Source organism: Arachis hypogaea, chromosome 17 (genome assembly GCF_003086295.3).
Source record: "Arachis hypogaea cultivar Tifrunner chromosome 17, arahy.Tifrunner.gnm2.J5K5, whole genome shotgun sequence".
NCBI lineage: Eukaryota > Viridiplantae > Streptophyta > Magnoliopsida > Fabales > Fabaceae > Arachis > Arachis hypogaea.
This window is the reverse complement of record NC_092052.1, coordinates 124,745,860-124,767,765: the sequence shown is the minus strand read 5'-3', so window position 1 is coordinate 124,767,765 and position 21,906 is coordinate 124,745,860. Positions and strand designations below refer to the sequence as shown.

Here is a 21,906-nt window from a genome sequence, read left to right as displayed (position 1 = left end):
CATCGTCATATTTTTATTTTGCCTGAATTTAGAAATATTCTTCATTAGTTTATTTAGCATTAAGCATGCAAACTTTGTTTTCAAAAAAGGTTTCTGTCTGTATTATTCAAGTTAACTTTCAAATGAAGTGACTCATTAGATTGTGAGGTCTAATGTAGTTAATCACTTAATCCACCCTATTAATTCATTAATTAGTCTTTACTTAATTTAATTTGGTACGTTGATATATAATTTTTGCTCCCCAGACATGATTCAATATTCACACTAAAAATATGATAAAATTGAAGTTTTGGCTTTCAAGAGTTCAAGGCTTCAAGCAGAGGCGGATTCGCTTCCCACTGAACTGTTGACACAGGTAAAGCCACGTCATCACATTATCCACATCTCTATCGAAAATCCAAGCTGTTTTGAATTTTTTTTTTTTTTTCAAAATAATACTTGAGTTTCTTTCATCTCTATTTTGTATAATTAAATTGAATAAAAGAAGAAGAAAGAAATCGTGTGGAAGGAGTGAATTGAAAGAGATTTTTGCTTTTTTTGAGAACACCAATTTCCCAACATTACATTACTTTTTTTGCTTTCATTCTCTATCACTTTTTTTTTTCTTTTTTATTCTTTTTTTTCTCTTAAGAGAAGAGAATGGTGGTGGCTTGTGAAAGATGAAGAGGAGGAGCTGCACCTCCTTCCTTCCATGGCATGTAACTGTGTTTACAACAACAATGTCCTCTCATTCTCACAAACCACACCAAGAACAATGTTCACCACCACCAACACCATTCCTACAATCATCTCAAAGCCATTTTCTTCCAATAGATGCAGCAGACCCTTTATCTTGTCTTCTATAACAAATTCTACTCCATCCTACAACACCGTTGTTTCTGAGGTACCTTTTCTCACTCTCTTTCATATTTTTTCCATACATTGTCTGCCATTATTATGATTAAGGAGTTCAATGCTAGGCTAGTAGTAGTGTGAGGGAAATTGCAGGAAATATGTCCTAGTTTAGTGTAGCTAAAGTTGTGTAGCCTTTTATTTTAGATATGAACTTGCTTGTATTCAACACACACTAGCATACAATGTCCTATGTATTTCATTTTTGTTGTATGTTGTATTCCATGATTGTCATGAAACCTCTCTCTGAAACTTATAGACATGTTATATCTTGAGCTAAAATTCAATCTTTTATTTACAAGAGTTGGTGATAACAATGATTGAACTCTTGGACTTTCTAGACATATATAGAAGTTCTGATAACATGTTATGTATCATTCCTCTTAAAAGATTAAGCTGCTAAGGAGAGGCACATGGTTCAGTCATGTAAAATATTTTTCACTATTAATGTTCACATTTGTTGGAAGTGCTGCATCCTTTGACTTTGGCTTTATTACAGTACGATGGACAAACAAGAATGTGTGTTCTGGACTCCAGCTTCCAGTTCTAATAAACAAAATTGAAATTTCTTTTCTTAATTCATGTATGGATTGTTATCTGAAATGAAGAAAACTCTGACTAAATAACTTTTTGTTTAAATTTAGGCTGTTAGGCTCTTGGTTCCTCCGGCAAGATTTGAAGCTTCAAAACTTAAGGTAGTTTTATTGGAGGATCAGATAAACAAATATGCAAGTTTTATTCCGAGAACCTACATTCTATCGCATTGCGACTTCACAGCTAATCTGACTTTAACAGTCTCCAATGTGATCAATCTTGAGCAGGTTTGTGTTGTGTCCTTGCTTTCACATAGCATAGAAATTATAGTGCTTGATGGTATATATTTTGAACAAAAACATTGGTTCTCTTAACTAATTCATATTATGTATCTGCCATCCCCCTTTTTTCTTTCTTGTGTGGCAGTTGAGAGGGTGGTATGAGAAGGATGATGTTGTAGCTGAATGGAAGAAAGTGCAAAATGAGATGTGCTTACATGTTCATTGCTTTGTCAGTGGTCCCAATCCCTTCCTAGATTTGGCTGCAGAATTCAGATATCACATATTCTCCAAGGAAATGCCTTTGGTATGTTTCCATTAAACTTATATTAAAAGGAGAATTCTAATTAAATAGACAAGTAGTGAATTCTATAGGAGTCTTTTGTTTCTTGAAGATCATATCTTAGGTAGCGTTTGGTAGAGAGACAGAGACTGAAAGACTGAGACTGAGACTGAGAGACAGAAACTAAGAGACAGAGACCGAAATAAATTTCAGTATTCTGTTTGGTGCAAAGTAAGAGACAGAAATTGAAACAAGAATAAAACTCTAATTTAATTTGCACAAAGGATAAAATTGGAATTAATTAATTGAAATGAGGATATTTTAGGTATAAAATGTTATTAAAATTTTAGTCTCTGTCTCTAAAAATTTCAGTCCCCTGTGTCTCTACTTTTTAGAGGTACTGAAATACTGAAATTTTAGGGACAGAGACAGAAATTTTAGTACCAGTCTCTGAGCCAACAAACATAATACTGTGTCTCAGTCTCCCAGTCTCTGTCCCAGTACCTCAAAACAAACGCTACCTTAGTATCTTGTATTCTGATATTCACAAATTGTGACTTGAAGGTCCTATATTATGCATAATAACTATGTGTGACATTTGTTTTGGTCCTTGTCTTGTTGAGCATCGCAGGTACTCAAAGCAATTCAGTATGGAGATTCTGCGCTTTTCGATGAACATCCTGAATTGCTGGATTCTATAGTTCGCGTGTATTTTCATTCTAGCTCCAAAAAATACAACAGAATGGAATGTTGGGGACCTCTAAAGGATGCTATAGAGGTAATGAGCTTAAGAAAATGCAGAAATGATCTATGCTTTATACTTTTACATTTTTGCTTTAAATGTACAATTTCATTACACAAATTTAGCACCATAAGTATTTGAGCTGATTACACTGACTTCCCATGAGGTCCGGCAATATTACCCGCAAACGCGAGGTTAGGTGTAAACATGACAGCCTAAATTATAGGCTGTCATGTATAATATCACCTAATCTCCCATACTACGATGTAATTTACTCTAATTATTTTCATGCATCTTAAACCGAAAAAAAGATTGGTCTGATTAAGAATTAACTAGTTTTGTGAGTATGTTCGTTGTGGTTGTAGGGAAAGCAAGTGGATGAGTTCCAAGGGCTAATAGAAAGAGATAGTCCTTCAGTAAAGTGGCAGAGTCCAAAGTCTATCTTCCAAGCTCTTTTTGCTTTTCTTCTATGAAATGTATCTACAATAAACATTGAATTATTTTTTCATATCCCATTTCTCATAATTTCCATTTTGTTTAGACAAACCAGAGTTCAGATTGCAAGAATGAATTAATACCACAAAAGAAACCAAAATCTTTGGAAATACTAAAAGAAAAATGAAAAATTACAACAAAACTACCTCCACTATTCTCTCATTATTTTTTTTTATGAAATATTTCTTTTCTTTTAATCATAGGCTCATAGCTGATAGGTCATACATCGAGTCAAATCTCAAAGTGGTCCCTGAGATTTACGAATTGCAATGATTTAGTCTTTGACTTACCAATTGCACTATTTACGTTCCTGAAATTGTAAAAAATGCATCTAATTGATCTCTCACCTCATTTTCGGCCATTTAATCTTGCTGCCGGCAATGACATGGCAAATGAGTACTACATTGGAGTTTGTTTGCCTCCGCCGCTCTTGGGTCCTAATCCCATTGGAGCTTGCCTCCACCATTGCTCAAATAAGAACCATCTTTGCCAAATATAGGCCTTCATGCTTACCGCAGGTCTTGTTGAAAATGACATATTTCTCTCGCGATTCATATACGCCTCTGCGTCGCTTGATTTTTCCTCTTATGCTTAGTCCGTATTTTTCAATACCCAAACGCACTTCCCCAGTATTTTTATCTACAATAACATTATATGGATTCTCTCTTCCTCCAATCTCCCTCTTGGCCAGTGAAGCTGCTGAATCGGCCTCTTCGACGGCACTATCGATCTTCCAGAGCTTCCTGAAATCAAGCCGGAGCCATCTTGATTGGGCTCTAATTCCTCATCGACAAATGCTATGGCGTCGGGCTCAAGCATGGTGGTGCGATTGTCGAGTTAGAAATTGCTGGACGAAAAGGCCTGGGAGGCGTCACCACGAATTGCGGAGATGGTGAGATGGTGTGCTGCGAAGCGCAGTTGACGTTGAAAAGAGTCTGGAAGGGCTCCGGGGAGATGCTGAAGGCGGAGGCAAGCTCCGGCGGGACCAGGGCCCAAGAGCAACGAAGGCAAGCTCCAGCGTGGTACTCATTTTCCACGTCATTGCCGGCGACATGGTTAAATGACCGGAAATGAAGTGAAGGACTAACTAGATACCTTTTTTATAATCTTAGGGATGTAAATAGTGCAATTGATAAGTCAAGGATCAAATAAGTGTATTTCGTGAATCTCAAGAACTGCTTTGAGATTTAACTTGTCATGCATCAGCAATTAGTAAATTATGTAACTGTGATGGTGATTGCAAGGATTTACACCGGTTCGGAATTCCACAAAATAATTCCGTTGTTAGTATAGTCCAAACCAATAGTCAATCCTCAAATCAAATTAAATTTGGTTTTGTCACATGTACAAACCCCAATAAGAATTAACCGAAGTATTTAAACTTCGAGTCTTCTCACAGGGAATTGCAATGAAATGTCCAATTATTAGCTATGAGATGCAAGGGGGTTTGATTTTCAATGGGCAAGAAAATAAATGGCAAGAAAATTTAATTGACAAGAAAGTAAAATGATAAGAACTAATAAAATAAAGGAAAAGTACTCTTGGCTAGACATAGGTAATTGAGATCACCATCCTTGTCTACAAACCAAATATTGATAATTATGAGAGGCCAACCTATTAAGTCTACTTTCAAAAGCCTTAAGTACGTAATGTCTACTCCTAAACTTGAAGTATGTCAAATAGGTTTGATCACATCAACCCATAAGTCTCAACCTATCTACTAATTAGATTAGTAGTTAGTTGGTATCAATGAGTATCAAGTTGATCACCAAGGGTTCTCAAATCACCAAATCATTGAGACCCAATGACTCAAGGCCACTCAATTCCCTTAGCCTAGGCCAAGAGTAAAGAAAACTACTCAAATACTAGAGAAAACATTTCATCAAATACATAGAGTGCAAGAAAAGTAAACATCACCACATACCAAAATTAACAAGATCCATAACTATCATCAACAAGAAATCAACAATAACAATGGAGGCAACATAAAAGAGACATAGAAACATGAAATTGCATTCAAAGAAATCAAGATTCAATAATGGTTCATAAACATAAAAATGGCAAAATAGGAAAATTAACAAGAACTAGAAGAACAAAGGTGTAACAACAAGAAATTAAAAGAGAAAACTAAATCAAAATAAGAATTGAAAGATGAATTTGAGAGAATTAAACCTAAACTACCCTAAATTCTAGAGAGAAGAGAGAGCTTCTCTCTCTAGAATTCTACCCTAAAACATGATGAAAACTAAACTATCACTACTTGGTTCATTCCCTCCTCAATCCTTGGGTTCAATAGCATCAAAAATGAGTTGGATTGGGCCCAAAATGAGCTGCAAAATCGCTGGCCACGATTTCACTTTAGTGAACCACGTGCTCCATCGGCGCGCATGCGTACATTGCGCGTGCGCATCCCTAGACATTAGACAACTATAGCAAATTTTATATCATTTTGAAGCCCCGGATGTTATCTTTCCAACGCAACTAGAACCGCCTCATTTGGATCTCTGTAACTCAAGTTATGATCGATTGAGTGCGAAGAGGTCAGGCTTGACAGCTTTGCGGTTCTTTCATTTCTTCATGAGTTTTCCCACTTTGCATGCTTTTCTCCTCACTTCTTCCATCCAATACTTGTTTTATAAACCTGAAATCACTCAACAAACATATCAAGGCATCGAATGAAATTAAAGTGAGTTAAATTTAGCTATTTTAAGGCCTAAAAAGTATGTTTTCACACTTAAGCACAAATTTAGGGAGAATTGCAAAACCATGCTATTTCATTGAATAAAGGTGGAAAAATGTGATAAAATCTCCCAAATTAAGCACAAGATAAACCACAAAATTGGGGTTTATCAAATCTCCCCACACTTAAACCAAGCATGTCCTCATGCTAAGAATAAAGAAGGACAAGAAAAGGGTATGAACATTTATTCAATGCAAAGAAACTATATAAACCTATCTACATGCATGTAAATGCAATATGATTCTATCTACTTGGTTAAAAGTAAATCAATCTCCAAGAGCATATATGAACAAGTAGGGCAAAGGTCATATGACGACTCACAAACTCTACCAATTCAAATATCAAAATGAAGTTCAAATAGACTTGCAAGAAGAAAGCTCATGAAAGCCGGGAACAAGGAATTGAGCATCGAACCCTCACCGGAAGTGTATCCGCTCTAGTCGCTCAAGTGTATAGGGTCGATTCACTCAATTCTCCTCTAATCATGCTTTCCAAGATTTGTTTTTCATCTAACAATCAACAATTATTCAATGCATGCATACATTCATCATGAGGACTTATTCATAGGTTGTAATGGGGCTAGGGTAAAGGTAAGGATGCATATGGTCAAGTGAGCTTGAAATTTGTATCTTTGATTAGCCTAAGCTGTCACCTAACACATGTAACAACCTATACAATTCTAATACACAACCTAGCTACCCATGATTCTCACTTTTTCACATACTCATGCATTCTCTTTAATTAACATTCCATATGCATTGATTTTTATTGAACTTTACTTTGGGGCATTTTTGTCCCCTTTTTATTTCTTTTTTTGTTTCTTTATATTTTTTTATTTTTTTTTCACACATTTTTTTCAAAGTATATACAAACGTATCAATGCATATGGTTTTACATATTTAATGCATAAGCATATACCCAATTCCCAAAAATCTTCAACAAAATACAAAAACACACTTTTCTCTCAACTAATGTCCCAAGTTTTCTATACCCAAATGATACACACCCTCACTAGCCTAAGCTAATCAAATATCCAAATTAAGGACATTTATTATTTTTCCCTAATGGGTAGTGATGTGCTACAATTAAGAACAAATGGGATTAAATAGGCTCAAAATTGGCTAACAATGGTTGATGAAAGGTAGGCTATTTGGGTAAGTGAGCTAAATGAAATGGTGGCCTCAATCATATAAATGCATGTATACATGGAACAATGGACATAAAGAATCAAACAAATCAAAGATTACAATCATAGAAAGAGAATGATGCACACAAGAATGAAATAAAGTGGTTATAAGATGTAACCACACAATTAGGCTCAAAACTCACATGCTTGTGTTCTTAGCTCAAAAACCATGTTCCAAAATACATTCTTCAAGCAAGTTTGTCACAAAAAAATTTTTCAAATTGGTAGGGTGCCCTAAAAATAATTTTTTTTTTTGGAAAAGAAATCATCACCCTAACCAAGTAGTCCTAACATAAAAAGAGGTGGTAAAATATGTACAAATTTTAACTATCATGCAACCTATCATATAATGCAGCAACTAATCTAACAAGGACAAAAAATTGAAAAATTAAATTTGGTGTTGAAAAAGAAAATGGTTACCCATGGAGATTGGTCAGACGACCTCCCCACATTTAGAAATTTGCACCGTACTCAGTGCATACAAAGAAGAGCAATGTGGATGGGTTGCTACAATTGATGAGCTCCTTCAAAAGGTTGTGCGGGTGAACTTGTTTGTTGCCCCATTTAGAAGCTTTTCCATCCCTTTTCTTCTTGGTGGCCAACCTAAAAAGAAAGAGAAAGAAAGGAAATTAAGCCTACAACAAAGATATCAAAGCAATTAGAACATAGGCGGGGGCTAATGCCAAATAAAAGTAGGGTTCTCACTATATGTTAGCTACGCATGTAAGTGAGAGAGCAATATAGGCAAATGGCATATCAACTAATACTTGATGCAAAAGAAAAGTCAAAGCATGGGTACATGACATGAAGAGCATGTTGCATCAAGCTTAATCAATAATTAACACAAACAAGATTAGTGATAAGCATGAGAGCATTTGGTCCCATCCTAACTCAATGATGATGAGGTATAAAAACAAGGAATCATGAGTTAGGAAGGACTAAAGCACTAATCTTGTGTGTAGAGCGAATATTACAATTAATGTAACAAGTCACAAAGCACCAAGATTAACCAAAAAATTCTCAACAATTGAATATAAGAATCCAACACCATTATTAAAACAAGAACTTAGAAAAGAAAACGAGAGGAAGTTATAAAAACAAAATTAAAATGCAATGGGTGATAATATGCAAATACAACATATAGAAGAAAATGAAAATAAGAAAAAATAAAAAGTGAAATTTTGAAAAGAAAAGAAGAATGGAAAGAAAGTAAGAAAGGAAGAAAGAAGGAGAAAGAAAGAGGAAGAAACTAGAAGGAAAAGAAGAGAAGAAGAGAGAAAGAAAACAGGGCAGAACAGGGGAAAAACAGGGTGCGGAGGGCGACGCGTACGCGTCACGCACGCGTGCGCATGGGTGGGCAGGCAGGACAGGGGACACGGACGCGTAGAGTACGCGTACGCATGTTTGATGAAGTTGGTGACCGACGCGGACGCGTCACGTACGCTTGCGCGTCAGGCCGCGGGCACAGAGTAGGCACAACTTTGGCACAACTCTCTGATTTTTGTACCAGGAGTGTGAGATGCACCACCGATGCGTGCGCACACGCCGCACAGCACGCTCGCACGCGGATGCCCCTTTTTTTTTAGAATATGCTTAGAACAAAAACAGGGTACTCTCCTAATTTACAAGCATTCTAAAACAATCAAAAATCAAATTTAACAACAAATCTTTTTGGTTTTTGAGAAATTTTCAAATACACTAAAAACAAAACTTATACTACAAGTAAAACACTACTCAACAACAACTAAGCTACAACTTAAGGCACAATCTAATCAAACAAACTAACAAGCAAAATATTAAAACAAGAGTATGAAAAGAGGAAAACTACCTAACAATGGCAACCCAATTCATCTATTGATTATATTTACAAGAGAATGGAAAGAGTTTACCATGGTGGGGTATCTCCCACCTAGCACTTTTAGTTTAAGTCCTTAAGTTGGACATTTGGGAAGCTCCTTGTCATGGTGGCTTATACTTGAACTCATCTTGAAACTTCCACCAATGCTTGGACTTCAAGTAAGCTCCAAAATTCAAGATCAATGGCACCAAGCTTTGATGAAGTTCCACACAAGTTAAGGGCTTCTAAAATTGGTCTTCATATATTTTCGGATCACAAATCTTGTTTCTACACCCATCTTCAAGTTGATCATCACAATTCCAATTGGGTGAGAAGTGATCCGAATTCTCAAGTAAACACCAAAGCATCTTCCTAGACCCTTTTAGTTGAGAACTATACCAACCATTGTACTTAGACTTTGAGTTTTCAACCATAAGAAACTTTGATTGGCATTTCCACCCACTAACCAATTCTTTCATACTCTTGACTCCACAAAGAACTCTAAGTTGCCCATCCGTCTCAAACAAACCATATTCAAGTGAGAAATTAAAGCTTAGGGATAGGAATTTTACCCACTTGAATGTTGTATTGGATGGTGACTTAGGAAGGGTGGTCCTAATGATCTTGCAAGTTCCACTCCCTTGTGCTCTTCTTTGACTACCTCCACCTCTTCACAAGCTTCTTCAATTTCAACTTCTTCCTCTTGGTAACTCTCTTCCAATTCAATCTCTTCTTCATTGCTCACCAAGGGCATGAGAGGTTGTGCTTCTTCTTCTTTGACCTCAATTTCAAGCCCAATGGGAGGGGATTCAATTGTAGATAGGAACTCCTCAATGATTGAATCCATCTCTTGGTCAACCTCTTCAAAGGCATCAACCACTTCTAAGGCTTCAACCACTTCTTCCGCCTCAATTATCTCGACTTTCTCCCCTTGTGGCAATCCTTGTTTCACCCCTTCTTCTACACCTTGAAGCTCTAAACTCACTCCCTCACTATGCTCCTGGATTGCTACTCCACATTCAACAATGGGAGTTCCTTGATCGCATAGGCTTAGGCGGGAGGAGACCATATTGCTAACGGCTTCCGCTATGGTAGCTATCTTGGCTTCTAACTCTTTGAACTCCTTGTGGTTCTCTTCTTGCCTTCGAATGTAAGAACTAACACATTCTTGGAGAGAATCATCCATTGGAGGTGGTGTGGAAGGAGAAGGTTCATTGTTTGAGAGGAAAATTTCATAATTGGAAGTTGGTTCATCTTGGTAAGGGTATGGAGGTGGTTCTTGAGAGTAATTGTGTTGGAATGGTGGTGGTTTCATGTGTGGTTCATATGGTTCATAAGGTGGTTGGTATGGTGGATAAGAATTAGGGTCATAATGAGGTGTTTGGTGGTAGGGGGCTTGTGAGTAAGGTGGTTCAAAGTCATGTTGAGGGGTGGTTCATAGGCATGTGGTGGTGGTTGTTGACAATCACAATAAGGGTCACCACATCCATTAGATTGATATGCACTAGGATTAGAATTATACACATAAGAAACCGGAGGAAGTTGTTGCCAATAAGATTGATCAATCCCTTGAGGCTACTCCCATCGTTGATTCCCAAATCTTTGATGCATGTTATCATTGTAACTTCCATTCCCTACAACATAATTTGAGCCAAACTCATAGTCAAAGTGGTGAGAATTCATAATAGCAAATAAAAATAAAAGCTAACAAAAATAAGCAATAAAGTCCTAAAGTTAACAAAAACTAACAAATAAGCAAAAGACAAGCATATTCACAATATTCACAATAGCCAATAATGTAACACCATTGCAACTCCCCGATAACGGCGCCATTAATTTGATAGCAAGGATTTGTACCGGTTCGGAATTTCACAAAATAATTCCGTTGTTAGTATAGTCCAAACCAATAGTCAATCCTCAAATCAAATTAAATTTGGTTTTGTCACATGTACAAACTCCAATAAGAATTAATCGAAGTATTTAAAATTCGGGTCGTCTCACAAAAAATTGCAATAAAATGCCCAATTATTGGCTATGAGATGCAAGGGGGGTTTGATTTTCAATGGGCAAGAAAATAAATGGCAAGAAAAATTAATTGACAAGAAAGTAAAATGATAAGAACTAATAAAATAAAGAAAAAGTACTATTGGCTAGACATAGGTAATTGAGATCACCATCCTTGTCTACAAACCAAATATTGATAATTATGAGAGGCCAACCTATTAAGTTTACTTCCGAAAGCCTTAAGTACGTAATGTCTACTCCTAAGCTTGAAGTATGTCAAATAGGTTTGATCACATCAACCCATAAGTCCCAACCTATCTACTAATTAGATTAGTAGTGGGTTGGTGTCAATGAGTATCAAGTTGATCACCAAAGGTTTTCAAATCACCAAATCATTGAGATCCAATGACTCAAGACCGCTCAATTCCCTTAGCCTAGGCCAAGAGTAAAGAAAACTACTCAAATACTAGAGAAAATATTTCATCAAACGCTTAGAGTGCAAGAAAAGTAAACATCACCACATACCAAAATTAACAAGATCCATCACTACTAGAAATAGGGCTTTTTCGGACGAATTTTGAGACGAAATTGAAATAAATTTCGAACAAATTAGAGACAAATTTTTTTTTTCAAACAAAATTGGGACGAAATTTTTTTGTCCCAAAAAGCCTTGTTGCTAATTTAAATTTTGTCTGAAATTTCGTCCGAAATTTTTTTCAGACGATTTTGTGACAGATTTCGAATAGGCATTTATCTGCTAGATTTCTAACTATTATAATGTATTTTAGACGAATTTCAGACAGATTAGCCAACATAAAAATAACGTATTTCAAACAAATTTCAAACATAAAAATATTAATTTTTAGACAAATTTCAAACAAAAAATATACTTTATTTCAGACAAATTTCTAACGAATTTCGACAAATATAACAAATTTTTTTCGAACAAATTTTAGACAAATCAAATATTTCTTTTCAATTAAATTTCAGACAAAATAAAAAATTATTTTCGCACAAATTTTCTACAAATTTAATATAATATTTTAAATAATTTTCATACAAAATAATTTGCTATTTAATATATAAATATTTTAGAAAATAAATTGTATTCGATCTAATTTTTATATTAAGAGCATCATAATCATTTTTTTCATATTACATCATCGAAATTATAAACATATAATAAAATCATAAAAAAGTTAATTACCATAAAAGAGTTAAAAAAATATTTATTATTAAAATACTTTTGTCCATAAATGTAATCAAATTAAAATAAAAAAAAATACTTAAACTAAAACAAAGAAAGCCTTTAAAAAGGTCAAATATCATGAATATAATAAAATGTACTAACTAATTCACCTAAAAATTCCTTAATCTAAATCAGAAAAAACATATACTCCTGACATCAATCACTTATGTTATCATCCTCATCATCATTAGAGCCTGTCCCAAGCTCATCTTCTGCAGGATCAGACAAGGTTGAAGGAAGCGGGAGATTCAACTTTTTATACAAAGCATGAATTGTCTTTTTAGTATAACCAATTCTTTTCTGTTGAACCTTTAGTTGACGTCCTTGATCTTTTAACTTGTGCTCAGCATCATTCAACTTAACCTTTTGCTCTAACCACTAGAGAATACATAAATCAAAACAAAATATTAAATTCAAAGACATTGGCAAATGATAGAAAAAGAAAAGTGTTAATAGAGTTGAAGGAAAACTATTAACAGTGTTAATAGGATCAAGAGTTTGTATTGAATCAACAACCATAGCATGAGGGGAAAAAAGCTGAGCTTTCTTCAATATATATTGAAAACTAAATTAAGATAAAAAAGCATACAAGTATCTAGACTTCACCATACAGTTCTCGCAAGTTAAGGCTATTACATGAAATAATTGCTTAATAGGACCCAGACAATAACTTCTATAAAAATCCATGTATAAAACAGAAAATAATATAGCAAGAAGAATGCTAGCAGCCAAATTAATCAGAGGAAATCCATATTTCCACCTCAATATCAATACTTGAATATAAATATATATCTGATTTAACCCTAAGGCGTTCTGCTCTGTTACCAATTTGCTCAAGGCTCTGTCACATGACACAAAACAAAATAAATGCAATCAAATTAGAGAAGGTTAACTGACTCTAAACCCAAAACAACAAAATACAAAATGCTAGATGAGTACTAGTTAAACAAGATTCTTTAATTTCAGAGCAAACTATTCACCATTTCTTTCTTTCTATTTTCTCTATCCCACATGATTTATATATACACATAGAAACTATAGTTACAAGCTTACATACATGGCAAACAATAATGCTGACACTTAAATTTAACTTGAAGATATTCTTATTTTTAGCATAGTAATACAAGCACCAACGGTTATTGGGGGAAAAATAAAAAAAGAAAAAAGAAGATAGTTGAATTTGGAGAGAAAGTTATGTTGTGATATATATTATTTTCAGAGCAAGCACAATTAAACTTGATGATACACAATCTGCAACACAGGAATAGATTCACAAGAACAGATTCACAACAAGTCAATTCTAGTTTTTTTTTTTTTTCGGTAAAAATATTGGATCCTAACATATTCCTAAATTTAATATGCCAAAATTTAAACTTTCATTTTCACATCTGCAACACAAGAACAGATTCACAGCCAGGGAACCAAAATAATAGCCCTTATCATAAGAACAGAGAAACAGAGGGAAGAAATAGTTACCTCGTACTATTCATGGTGAGGATTGAGCGCCGATTGACTACATGGAAATTAAGCATTCAGAGAATATAATGCTAGCTAATAATGAAAATTAGTAATTCTTGAATTTGGATTCCATAGATAATATTAATTTATACACTCATATATTCATGTATATATAAGTCTTATTGTGCACATACCTTTAGAAGATATGAATAGTGATCTACTTTAAAAATCCGTAAGATAACAAATGATAAGTATATGTCTGGTTTAACATTGTTGATTACTTCAGCTTAATTTGGCAACAAAATTACAATAAATGATGAATAATTGAATATACTAAAATTATATGGTAATTAAAGTTAATTAAAAAAAAAAGAATATTTCCTGTTGCTATGATCTTGATCCACACTACACCACACCACAATATACATCTACTCCATGCATTTGAATTACAACTATTTTACAGTAAGCTTATTAATGTGAGGCGTGTCATTGAACCCATGATTCAAACATGGTGTTCACTGTTAAACAAACAGAATTCTGACATCATTGATAAAATTCACAATTCTAATTCAAATTGTAGCTGTGTTACGACTGTAAATATATTGTCACAATTATAATCATTTTAATTGTGGGTATTTCCATTTTTGTGATATGCATTGTGATTGTTATGGGTTTTTTCACTATTGCCCTGGGTTATGGCTTAATGCGGCTAATGTTACCATCTTTCCCCCAATTATTCAACCATTAGCATTCAGACTCCATATATATAATTCTAAATTTAATTAATCCAATTTGACCTTGCTAAACTTTCATACATATGAAAAATTTTAGAATGAACAAATAATGACTAAAATTGTGATGAATACTAAAATGAAGACAATGAAATGTTACTGCAAAAAGTGTAAATATAAACAAGAAAAAGAATTTAAATGGTGAAAGATTTAAAAGAATGTATATACGAATGGAAATAATGACTAAGATGGTGATAGAAAAGGAGAAACAAGAATGAAATAAAAGACATCCAATAGATGCAAAACAGAAGAGAGTATCATTCATATCCAAAGAGTTAAGAACAAACCCTAAATTTTTTAATAGGACTCTAATTTTATCCTTAGAAAGACCAAAGGGCCATTGATAAAACTCCAAGCCATAGTCTGATAATGAGAACCATCATTAACAAGCAAATTGACAAAGAAACAAACAAGAATCACATCACTACTCACAAAAAATTGGGACTTGACAGAGATCGCACAAAGACGCAAAGGGGCAAGGATTAGAGGCTGGTGGCGGTGCGAGGTCCGAGACCGGAGGAGGCGGCCACATGCACGAGGCAGAGCAGTGTGAGCGGGTGAGAGCTATTACCTGTGAACGCGAATCACGAGGGTGGTGGTCGCCTGAGTTGCGAGGTCGGAGGTTGGCTGGAGTGCGACCCGGAAGATCATAAGCGCCGCGGCGGCCACAAGGCAGAGCAGGTGAGCGAGTTAGGGCTCTGTAATCTGTGAGCGTGAAGAACGAGAGAGGGTAGAGGTCGCCTGAGTTGCAAGGGCGGAGGTTGGCTGGAGTGCGACCCGGAAGATTGATGGTGGTCACAGGTAGGAGAGCAGTGTGGGTGAGTGAAGGCTCTCTGTAAACCATAAGGAGGCAGAGCAGTTTTGAAAAAGGAGATAAAAATTGAAACCAAAAGGCGCGTTGGAATAAAATTTGGCTTTTTGGCTCAGAGTAAAGAGGTGGTTTTGAAACAACTACATATGTTAAAACTTTAAAATTAAATTATATCTAAAGTTTTAAACTTTACCAATAAATTTAAAAAAATAAGATTATATCATTAGTATTTAAAAGATAAGTTTTGGAATATTGGTATTTAAAAGATAAATATTTAATAAAATTAAATTTAAATTTAATTTTAAGTTATATTTTTAAATTTTTATTATATAATAATTTTAAAAAATAAATATTTAGTAAAATTAAATTTAATATTAATGCTAGCTGATAGCTAAAGATATTTATGATATATTTAAAAAATATATTTATAATTATTTAAAAAAGCATGAATATATGGAATATATATATATATATATATATATATATATATATATATATATATTTTTTTTTTTGATGATGCATGTCAATAGGTTTCAATTAAGATTATAAGTAATTTTTTTTTTCAAATTTCTGAAGGTGTTTATATAGTTTCTACCTGCGTGTCACAATCATTAATCAATAGATAAATTCATATACAAGTTACACTTATATATATATATATATATATATATATATATATATATATATATATATATATATATATAATTTTGTTGTAGGGATTACGGTAAATTCTTTTTTGAGCTACGGTATTTGGATAAATCTGTTAAAGAAGTCTTTTGAAAGAAATTCTATATAAGAAGGTTCTTTTTTTAGTAACTATCTTTGTGTGTATTAATGCTCATTTTTTTCTTTTATAAAAATTAGTTTGTTAAATCAAATAAAACTGGTATTTAATTTTACTGTAATAATATTAAAACTAAGCATTTTTTTCAATTGTTATATGAAAAAGCAGTTTAGTTCAGTTTCTAAAATATTTAGGATGTGTTTGGTTTAGCATTAGAAACACAAGAAGCTCGTTCAATCTTTTTGAACACTATAATTTTTTATTTGGCAATTTTTTTTTCTCTAAACACAAACATGATTCTGGATTTTAACTCCCGTTCATCAGAAGCAATAAATTATAGTTTTTTGCGTTTAGCGTTTGTGTTCAATTGTTAAATTGAAAAATTAATTAAAAATTTTATTTTTTTTTGTCAGTTTTGTCATTTAATCTCATTTGTAATAAGAGATACTAGAAACAATCGTCAAAGTTCTTGAATTTTTTTCATGGTTATGTTTTACAAACAAATAATTTTTTAATATCATTATTAGTATTCTTTGTTAAGTTTTTATTTTTTATCAATTTTCTATTTATTTTCTTGTTCATAGTATGGATATTTTTGTTTAGAGTTTTAGAAACAAAAAGTGTACTCTTTTATAAGTTATATATAATTAAGGTTATTTTAGGAAAAAGAAACTTTATTTTGGAATAATAAAAATATTTGGGATAAATCATAGATAAATTTAATATATATATACTAAATGTTATAATTTTTCAATAAACATATGAAATCCGTTTGAAAACTGATGTACTTTTATTCGGAATTTACAAATGATGCTATTTTCGTCCCAAGTTTGTGGGAAAAAATTTTGGCTATTTCGAAGAGTTAGCTATAGTAAAAGTATTTAAGACTAATTATAGACAAATTTGGGATAGAATTAATATTTTTAAAATTCGTCCCAAATCTGTCTAAAGTTATTCAGATGGAATACAGACGAATTATAGCTTTTGTCCGAAATGTGTTGCTAATCTGTATGAAAATTTTGGCGCCATCCAAAAAAAAATTGGCGCCAAAATTTGGGACAAAATTTAGACAAATTTAGGACAAAATATATTATTCCAATGCCTCCACTAAAAGTTGTTCAAAATTTGTCTCAAATTTGTCTGAAATGAAAAAGTCATTCAGACGGAATAAATTTCGTTTGAAATTTTCGTCCAAAAAAGCCCTATTTCTAGTAGTGCATAACTATCATCAACAAGAAATCAACAATAACAATGGAGGTAACATAAAAGAGACATAGAAACATAAAATTGCATTCAAAGAAATCAAGATTCAATAATGGTTCATAAACATAAAAATGGCAAAATAGGGAAATTAACAACAAGAACTAGAAGAACAAAGGTGTAACAACAAGAAATTAAAAGAGAAAACTAAATCAAAACAAGAATTGAAAGATGAATTTGAGAGAATTAAACCTAAACTACCCTAAATTCTAGAGAGAAGAGAGAGCTTCTCTCTCTAGAATTCTATCCTAAAACATGATGAAAACTAAACTATCACTACTTGGTTCATTCTCCCCTCAATCCTTGGGTTCCATAGCATCATAAATGAGTTGGATTGGGCCCAAAATAAGCTGCAAAATCGCTGGCCACGATTTCACTTTAGTGAATCACGTGCTCCATCGGCGCTCATTCGTACATTACGCGTGCGCGTCCCTAGACGTTAGGCAATTATGGCAAATTTTATATCATTTTGAAGCCCCGGATGTTAGCTTTCCAACGCAACTAGAACCGCCTCATTTGGACCTATGTAGCTCAAGTTATGGTCGATTGAGTGCGAAGAGGTCAGGCTTGACAGCTTTGCGGTTCCTTCATTTCTTCATGAGTTCTCCCACTTTGCATGCTTTTCTCCTCACTTTTTCCATCCAATACTTGCCTTATGAACCTGAAATCACTCAACAAACATATCAAGGTATCGAATGGAATTAAAGTGAGTTAAATTTAGCTATTTTAAGGCCTAAAAAGCATGTTTTCACACTTAAGCATAAATTCAGGGAGAATTACAAAACCATGCTATTTCATTGAATAAATGTGGAAAAAGGTGATAAAATCTCCCAAATTAAGCACAAGATAAACCACAAAATTAGGGTTTATCAGATAGCTGTGATTAAGTTATCAACAATGGATGAGATATATTTTTACGAATTCAATAGGATTTAATTATTATCATAACTAGAGTGAGATCCGTGCGATAGGCGAAGAGATAAATTAATTATATTTTATAATGTAGTTTAGTAAATATTATATTATTTAGAGATTGATTAGATAATATATAAACTAATGTTAAATTTGAATTATTTATATTAAAAATATTTTACAGAATATTTATTTGATAAGTTATATATAATTCTATATAATTATTTAATTAAAATATAATATAAATTAAAATATAGTTTATTAATTTAAAAATTTAAATTTATTTATTTAAAAAAAAAGACATAGACCTTTTTATATTAGAGTTTTATATAATTACATCTTGATTTGTTGTTTCTATTAATATAAATTAAAATATAGTTTATTAGTTTAAAATTTTGAATTCATTTATTTTTTAAAAAGACATAGTCATTTTATATTAGAGTTGTATAAAATTACATTTTTATTTGTTCCTTCTATTTTTATATTTGCTTTAGCTGTCATATTTTGTCTTTTCATATAGCGTTATTTGTCTTGCAAATAATTAAAAAAAATAAAAAAAATGAATGAGAATAAGAAACACAAAAAATATAATATAAAATTATATCATGATATATTTGAAAATATACCTAGTAAGAAAATGGGCCAAATTTAAACTTACTTTAGTTTAGAAAAATAAATACAAAATAAAAAATACCAAAAATAAAATATAAAATTATAAATTAATTTTATAATCATGATATATTTGAATGTATTTAGTAAGAAAATGTGCCAAATTTAAACTTATTTTAAAAATTAGATATACTGTTAACATGTATAAGTTAGAATTTTAATATTTGTAGTTGAAATTTTTATAATTATTATGACACTTTTAATGTATATTTATTGTATTTGATTAGTATTTTATATTTTAATGAATAATAATAAATAAGAATTTTTCTTTTTTTTTAAATTTTACTAAATAATAATTGGTTGATTTTTAAATTTTGCCAAATTATTAAAGTTACTGATATGGTATTATTAAAAGAGAAACACATTATTTAAATTTATTGTATAAGAAGTTGATATCAAATTTTGTATAATAAAAATAGAGTCTCCATTTTTCTTGACTTCATCCGGTTCTCCGTTAATATTATCGGATTTTCTATTTATTTATAAAAAAAATATTATTAGGTGTTCTTGGAGCATCACATGTGTAATGTGTTGTATTCGAAACCAACTAAAAAAATGTTATTTTAGATTAAAATTTAAGTTAGTAATAAGTCATAGTATAAAATCATACGACAATTATTAGTATATATATTCTACTGACGGTTAATGTTGTAAGTGTGAGGAGTATATGAAGTTAGTCCCACATTAAATAAAATAAGAAAGAGTGAATAGTTTATAAGATCAGAAACCCATTAATTTATTACTTTAAAGTTTTGAATTTGATGTAATATTTTTTCATCTTATGTTGTTTCACTTAATTTCTTCCTGAAATTCCAGAATTATTTTAATCTGCATATAATATAAAGTGAGGCATGCATCGAAACGTTTTCTAACGTAAAACTAGTTCTTTATCCTGAAGTGTGAAGTCCCACTTAACTTTCTTGTAGTTGAAGATAATATAATCAATAACAAGGTCCAAGAATCATAGTTAACCACCCACCAACAAATTTGGTACCACAAATAATTAGTGCATCATGAACCTGCCTATTATCGGCACTTTATAGGAATTACCCAGTGTTAATCAAAATGGTAGACCGTAGCACAAAGCACGAAGGTTCCTACTCTAACCTTATACAATACATCAAATCTTGCATTCATAAATACATATAAATACTGAGTGACACTCACTACTACTACTCATGCACACACTACTCATTCAATTATGAAAAAGAAAAAGGTAATGGGATTGGGGCATCAAACTAAGTTAGCATCAGCAAGAAAGAGCAATAATAGAAGCAACTCGTTCATTCCCATTAGAGGAAGAATCAAGAGGAAAATATTCTTACTTGTGTTTGGAAAATTAAGGAAGACCTTCAGCCACCACATCCTTGGTTCTCTCGCTAGCTAGCTAAAAGTAACACATGTTCTTTATATGAATCTTCAAAACTACCCTCATTATGATCTTCTATTGTTTACTCTATTAGATTGAGTTTGATGCCAATAATCCCCCTATATTACATTGTCTCATACTCTCGTGGAAGATGTAATATTGATGATATTTATTAAATAATGTGATTATGATATCTTAATGAATATCATATTAGATTAGACGCACCATTGTAACGATGTTTCTTGATCTTATTTCAGTGTTTATCGAGTTAGTTAGAGACAACATTGTGAAACACAAAAGATGTAAAATATTAAATACCACAAAAATAGATAAATAAAACATAAAATATCTTATTTGGATAATGCAGTAAGAGTTAAAAAAAGGGAAACGGGATATTTAACAAAACATGATATACTTCCCGTAAGCACCACCTCAAAGTGGTGTCGATTTTTGTGGGAAGGTTCCTCCATTATGCCAAAAGAAGGAGAGGATTTCTAAATCATTCGAACAAACCGAAAAAGAAAAATACGTTGGCAAAAGACGATTATCTATCAATAAATTCTCAGATATTTTAGCGTCCTCAATCCTTGTTGCAATTGTATGTATTTTAGTGATGACTAGGCATGATTCCATACAGCTTTTCTCAATATTCTGAACGAGGAAGCATATATTAATAAAAACATAGCTAGTCCTAGTCTAGTCAGTAGTTATCGGATAGTATCATGAACCCCTAACTTAGGATAATTTTTTTTGGTTAAGAGTGAATATTATAATTTAATTTTTAAAAAAAAAAGTGTATATTGTACACGTATTTATTTTTTTAATTTTTTTTATATAAAATACAATCTTTACTCTTCATTAGAAAATACTCTTCACCATAAGATTAGTCAATTTGTACTAATTTTATTAAAGATATTACACATTAATACTAAATTGTCTTTAATAAATAATTTTTACTAATTTATATATTCAAATTCTGAAAAATTTGAATACAAACTGTATTAATTTATGTGTATAAAATTCTTAGTAAATATAGATGTAAATTATATATTTCTTATATGCAAAATGTCTATAAATATAACAACAATAACAACAATAACAACAAAAATTTGTCTCACTAGGTGGGGTCGACTACATGAATCAAACGACGTCATTGAGCTCTGTCATGTATCATGTCTATAGAGACACCGTTTACATGTAGATCTCGTTTGACCACCTCATGGATGGTCTTCTTAGGTCTTCCTCTACCTTTCACCCTTTATCCATCTTCCATCTCATCCACCCTCCTAACTGGGTGTTCTGTCGGTCTTTTTCTCACATGTCCAAACCACCTGAGACGCGATTCTACCATCTTTTCCACAATAGGTGCTACTACAACTCTCTCCCTTATATCTTCGTTTCTTATTTTATCCAATCGCGTATGACCACTCATCCATCTCAACATCTTCATCTCTATCACACTTAGTTTATGTCCGTGCTCCCCTTTGGCCGCCCAACACTCCGTACCATAAAGTATAGCCGGTCTTATAGTAGTACGATAGAATTTACCTTTAAGTTTTAAAGGCACTTTTTTATCGCATATAAAACCAGATGCACTCTACCATTTTGACCAA

General features: G+C 32.5%; 1 protein-coding gene and 1 long non-coding RNA gene across 2 annotated transcripts; one reads left to right on the top strand and one right to left on the bottom strand.

Annotated features, from left to right (window-relative positions):
- The first annotated feature begins 287 nt into the window (after window positions 1–287).
- LOC112764929 (magnesium dechelatase SGRL, chloroplastic) lies at window positions 288–3,365 on the top strand. The gene is made up of 5 exons (XM_025810771.3): window positions 288–883; window positions 1,536–1,712; window positions 1,852–2,010; window positions 2,618–2,764; window positions 3,094–3,365. The coding sequence occupies exons 1-5, from the start codon at window positions 692–694 to the stop codon at window positions 3,199–3,201; spliced, it is 783 nt and encodes a 260-aa protein (XP_025666556.1). The 5' UTR covers window positions 288–691; the 3' UTR covers window positions 3,202–3,365.
- An 8,842-nt stretch (window positions 3,366–12,207) lies between these two features.
- On the bottom strand, window positions 12,208–15,345 carry LOC112767128 (uncharacterized). The gene is made up of 3 exons (XR_011875655.1): window positions 14,921–15,345; window positions 13,716–13,752; window positions 12,208–12,617 (listed from the first exon to the last, which is right to left on the bottom strand). It is a non-coding gene; the product is annotated as an uncharacterized lncRNA (long non-coding RNA).
- Between the last annotated feature and the right edge of the window lie 6,561 nt (window positions 15,346–21,906).

What these genes read in the sequence shown, in the direction of transcription:
- LOC112764929 (XM_025810771.3), top strand. Translation starts at nt 692, where the DNA reads ATGGCATGTAACTGTGTTTACAACAACAATGTCCTCTCATTCTCACAA. An exon ending in ACAACACCGTTGTTTCTGAG is followed by an intron (nt 884 to 1,535) that starts GTACCTTTTCTC and finishes GTTTAAATTTAG; the next exon opens with GCTGTTAGGCTCTTGGTTCC. An exon ending in TCTCCAAGGAAATGCCTTTG is followed by an intron (nt 2,011 to 2,617) that starts GTATGTTTCCAT and finishes TGAGCATCGCAG; the next exon opens with GTACTCAAAGCAATTCAGTA.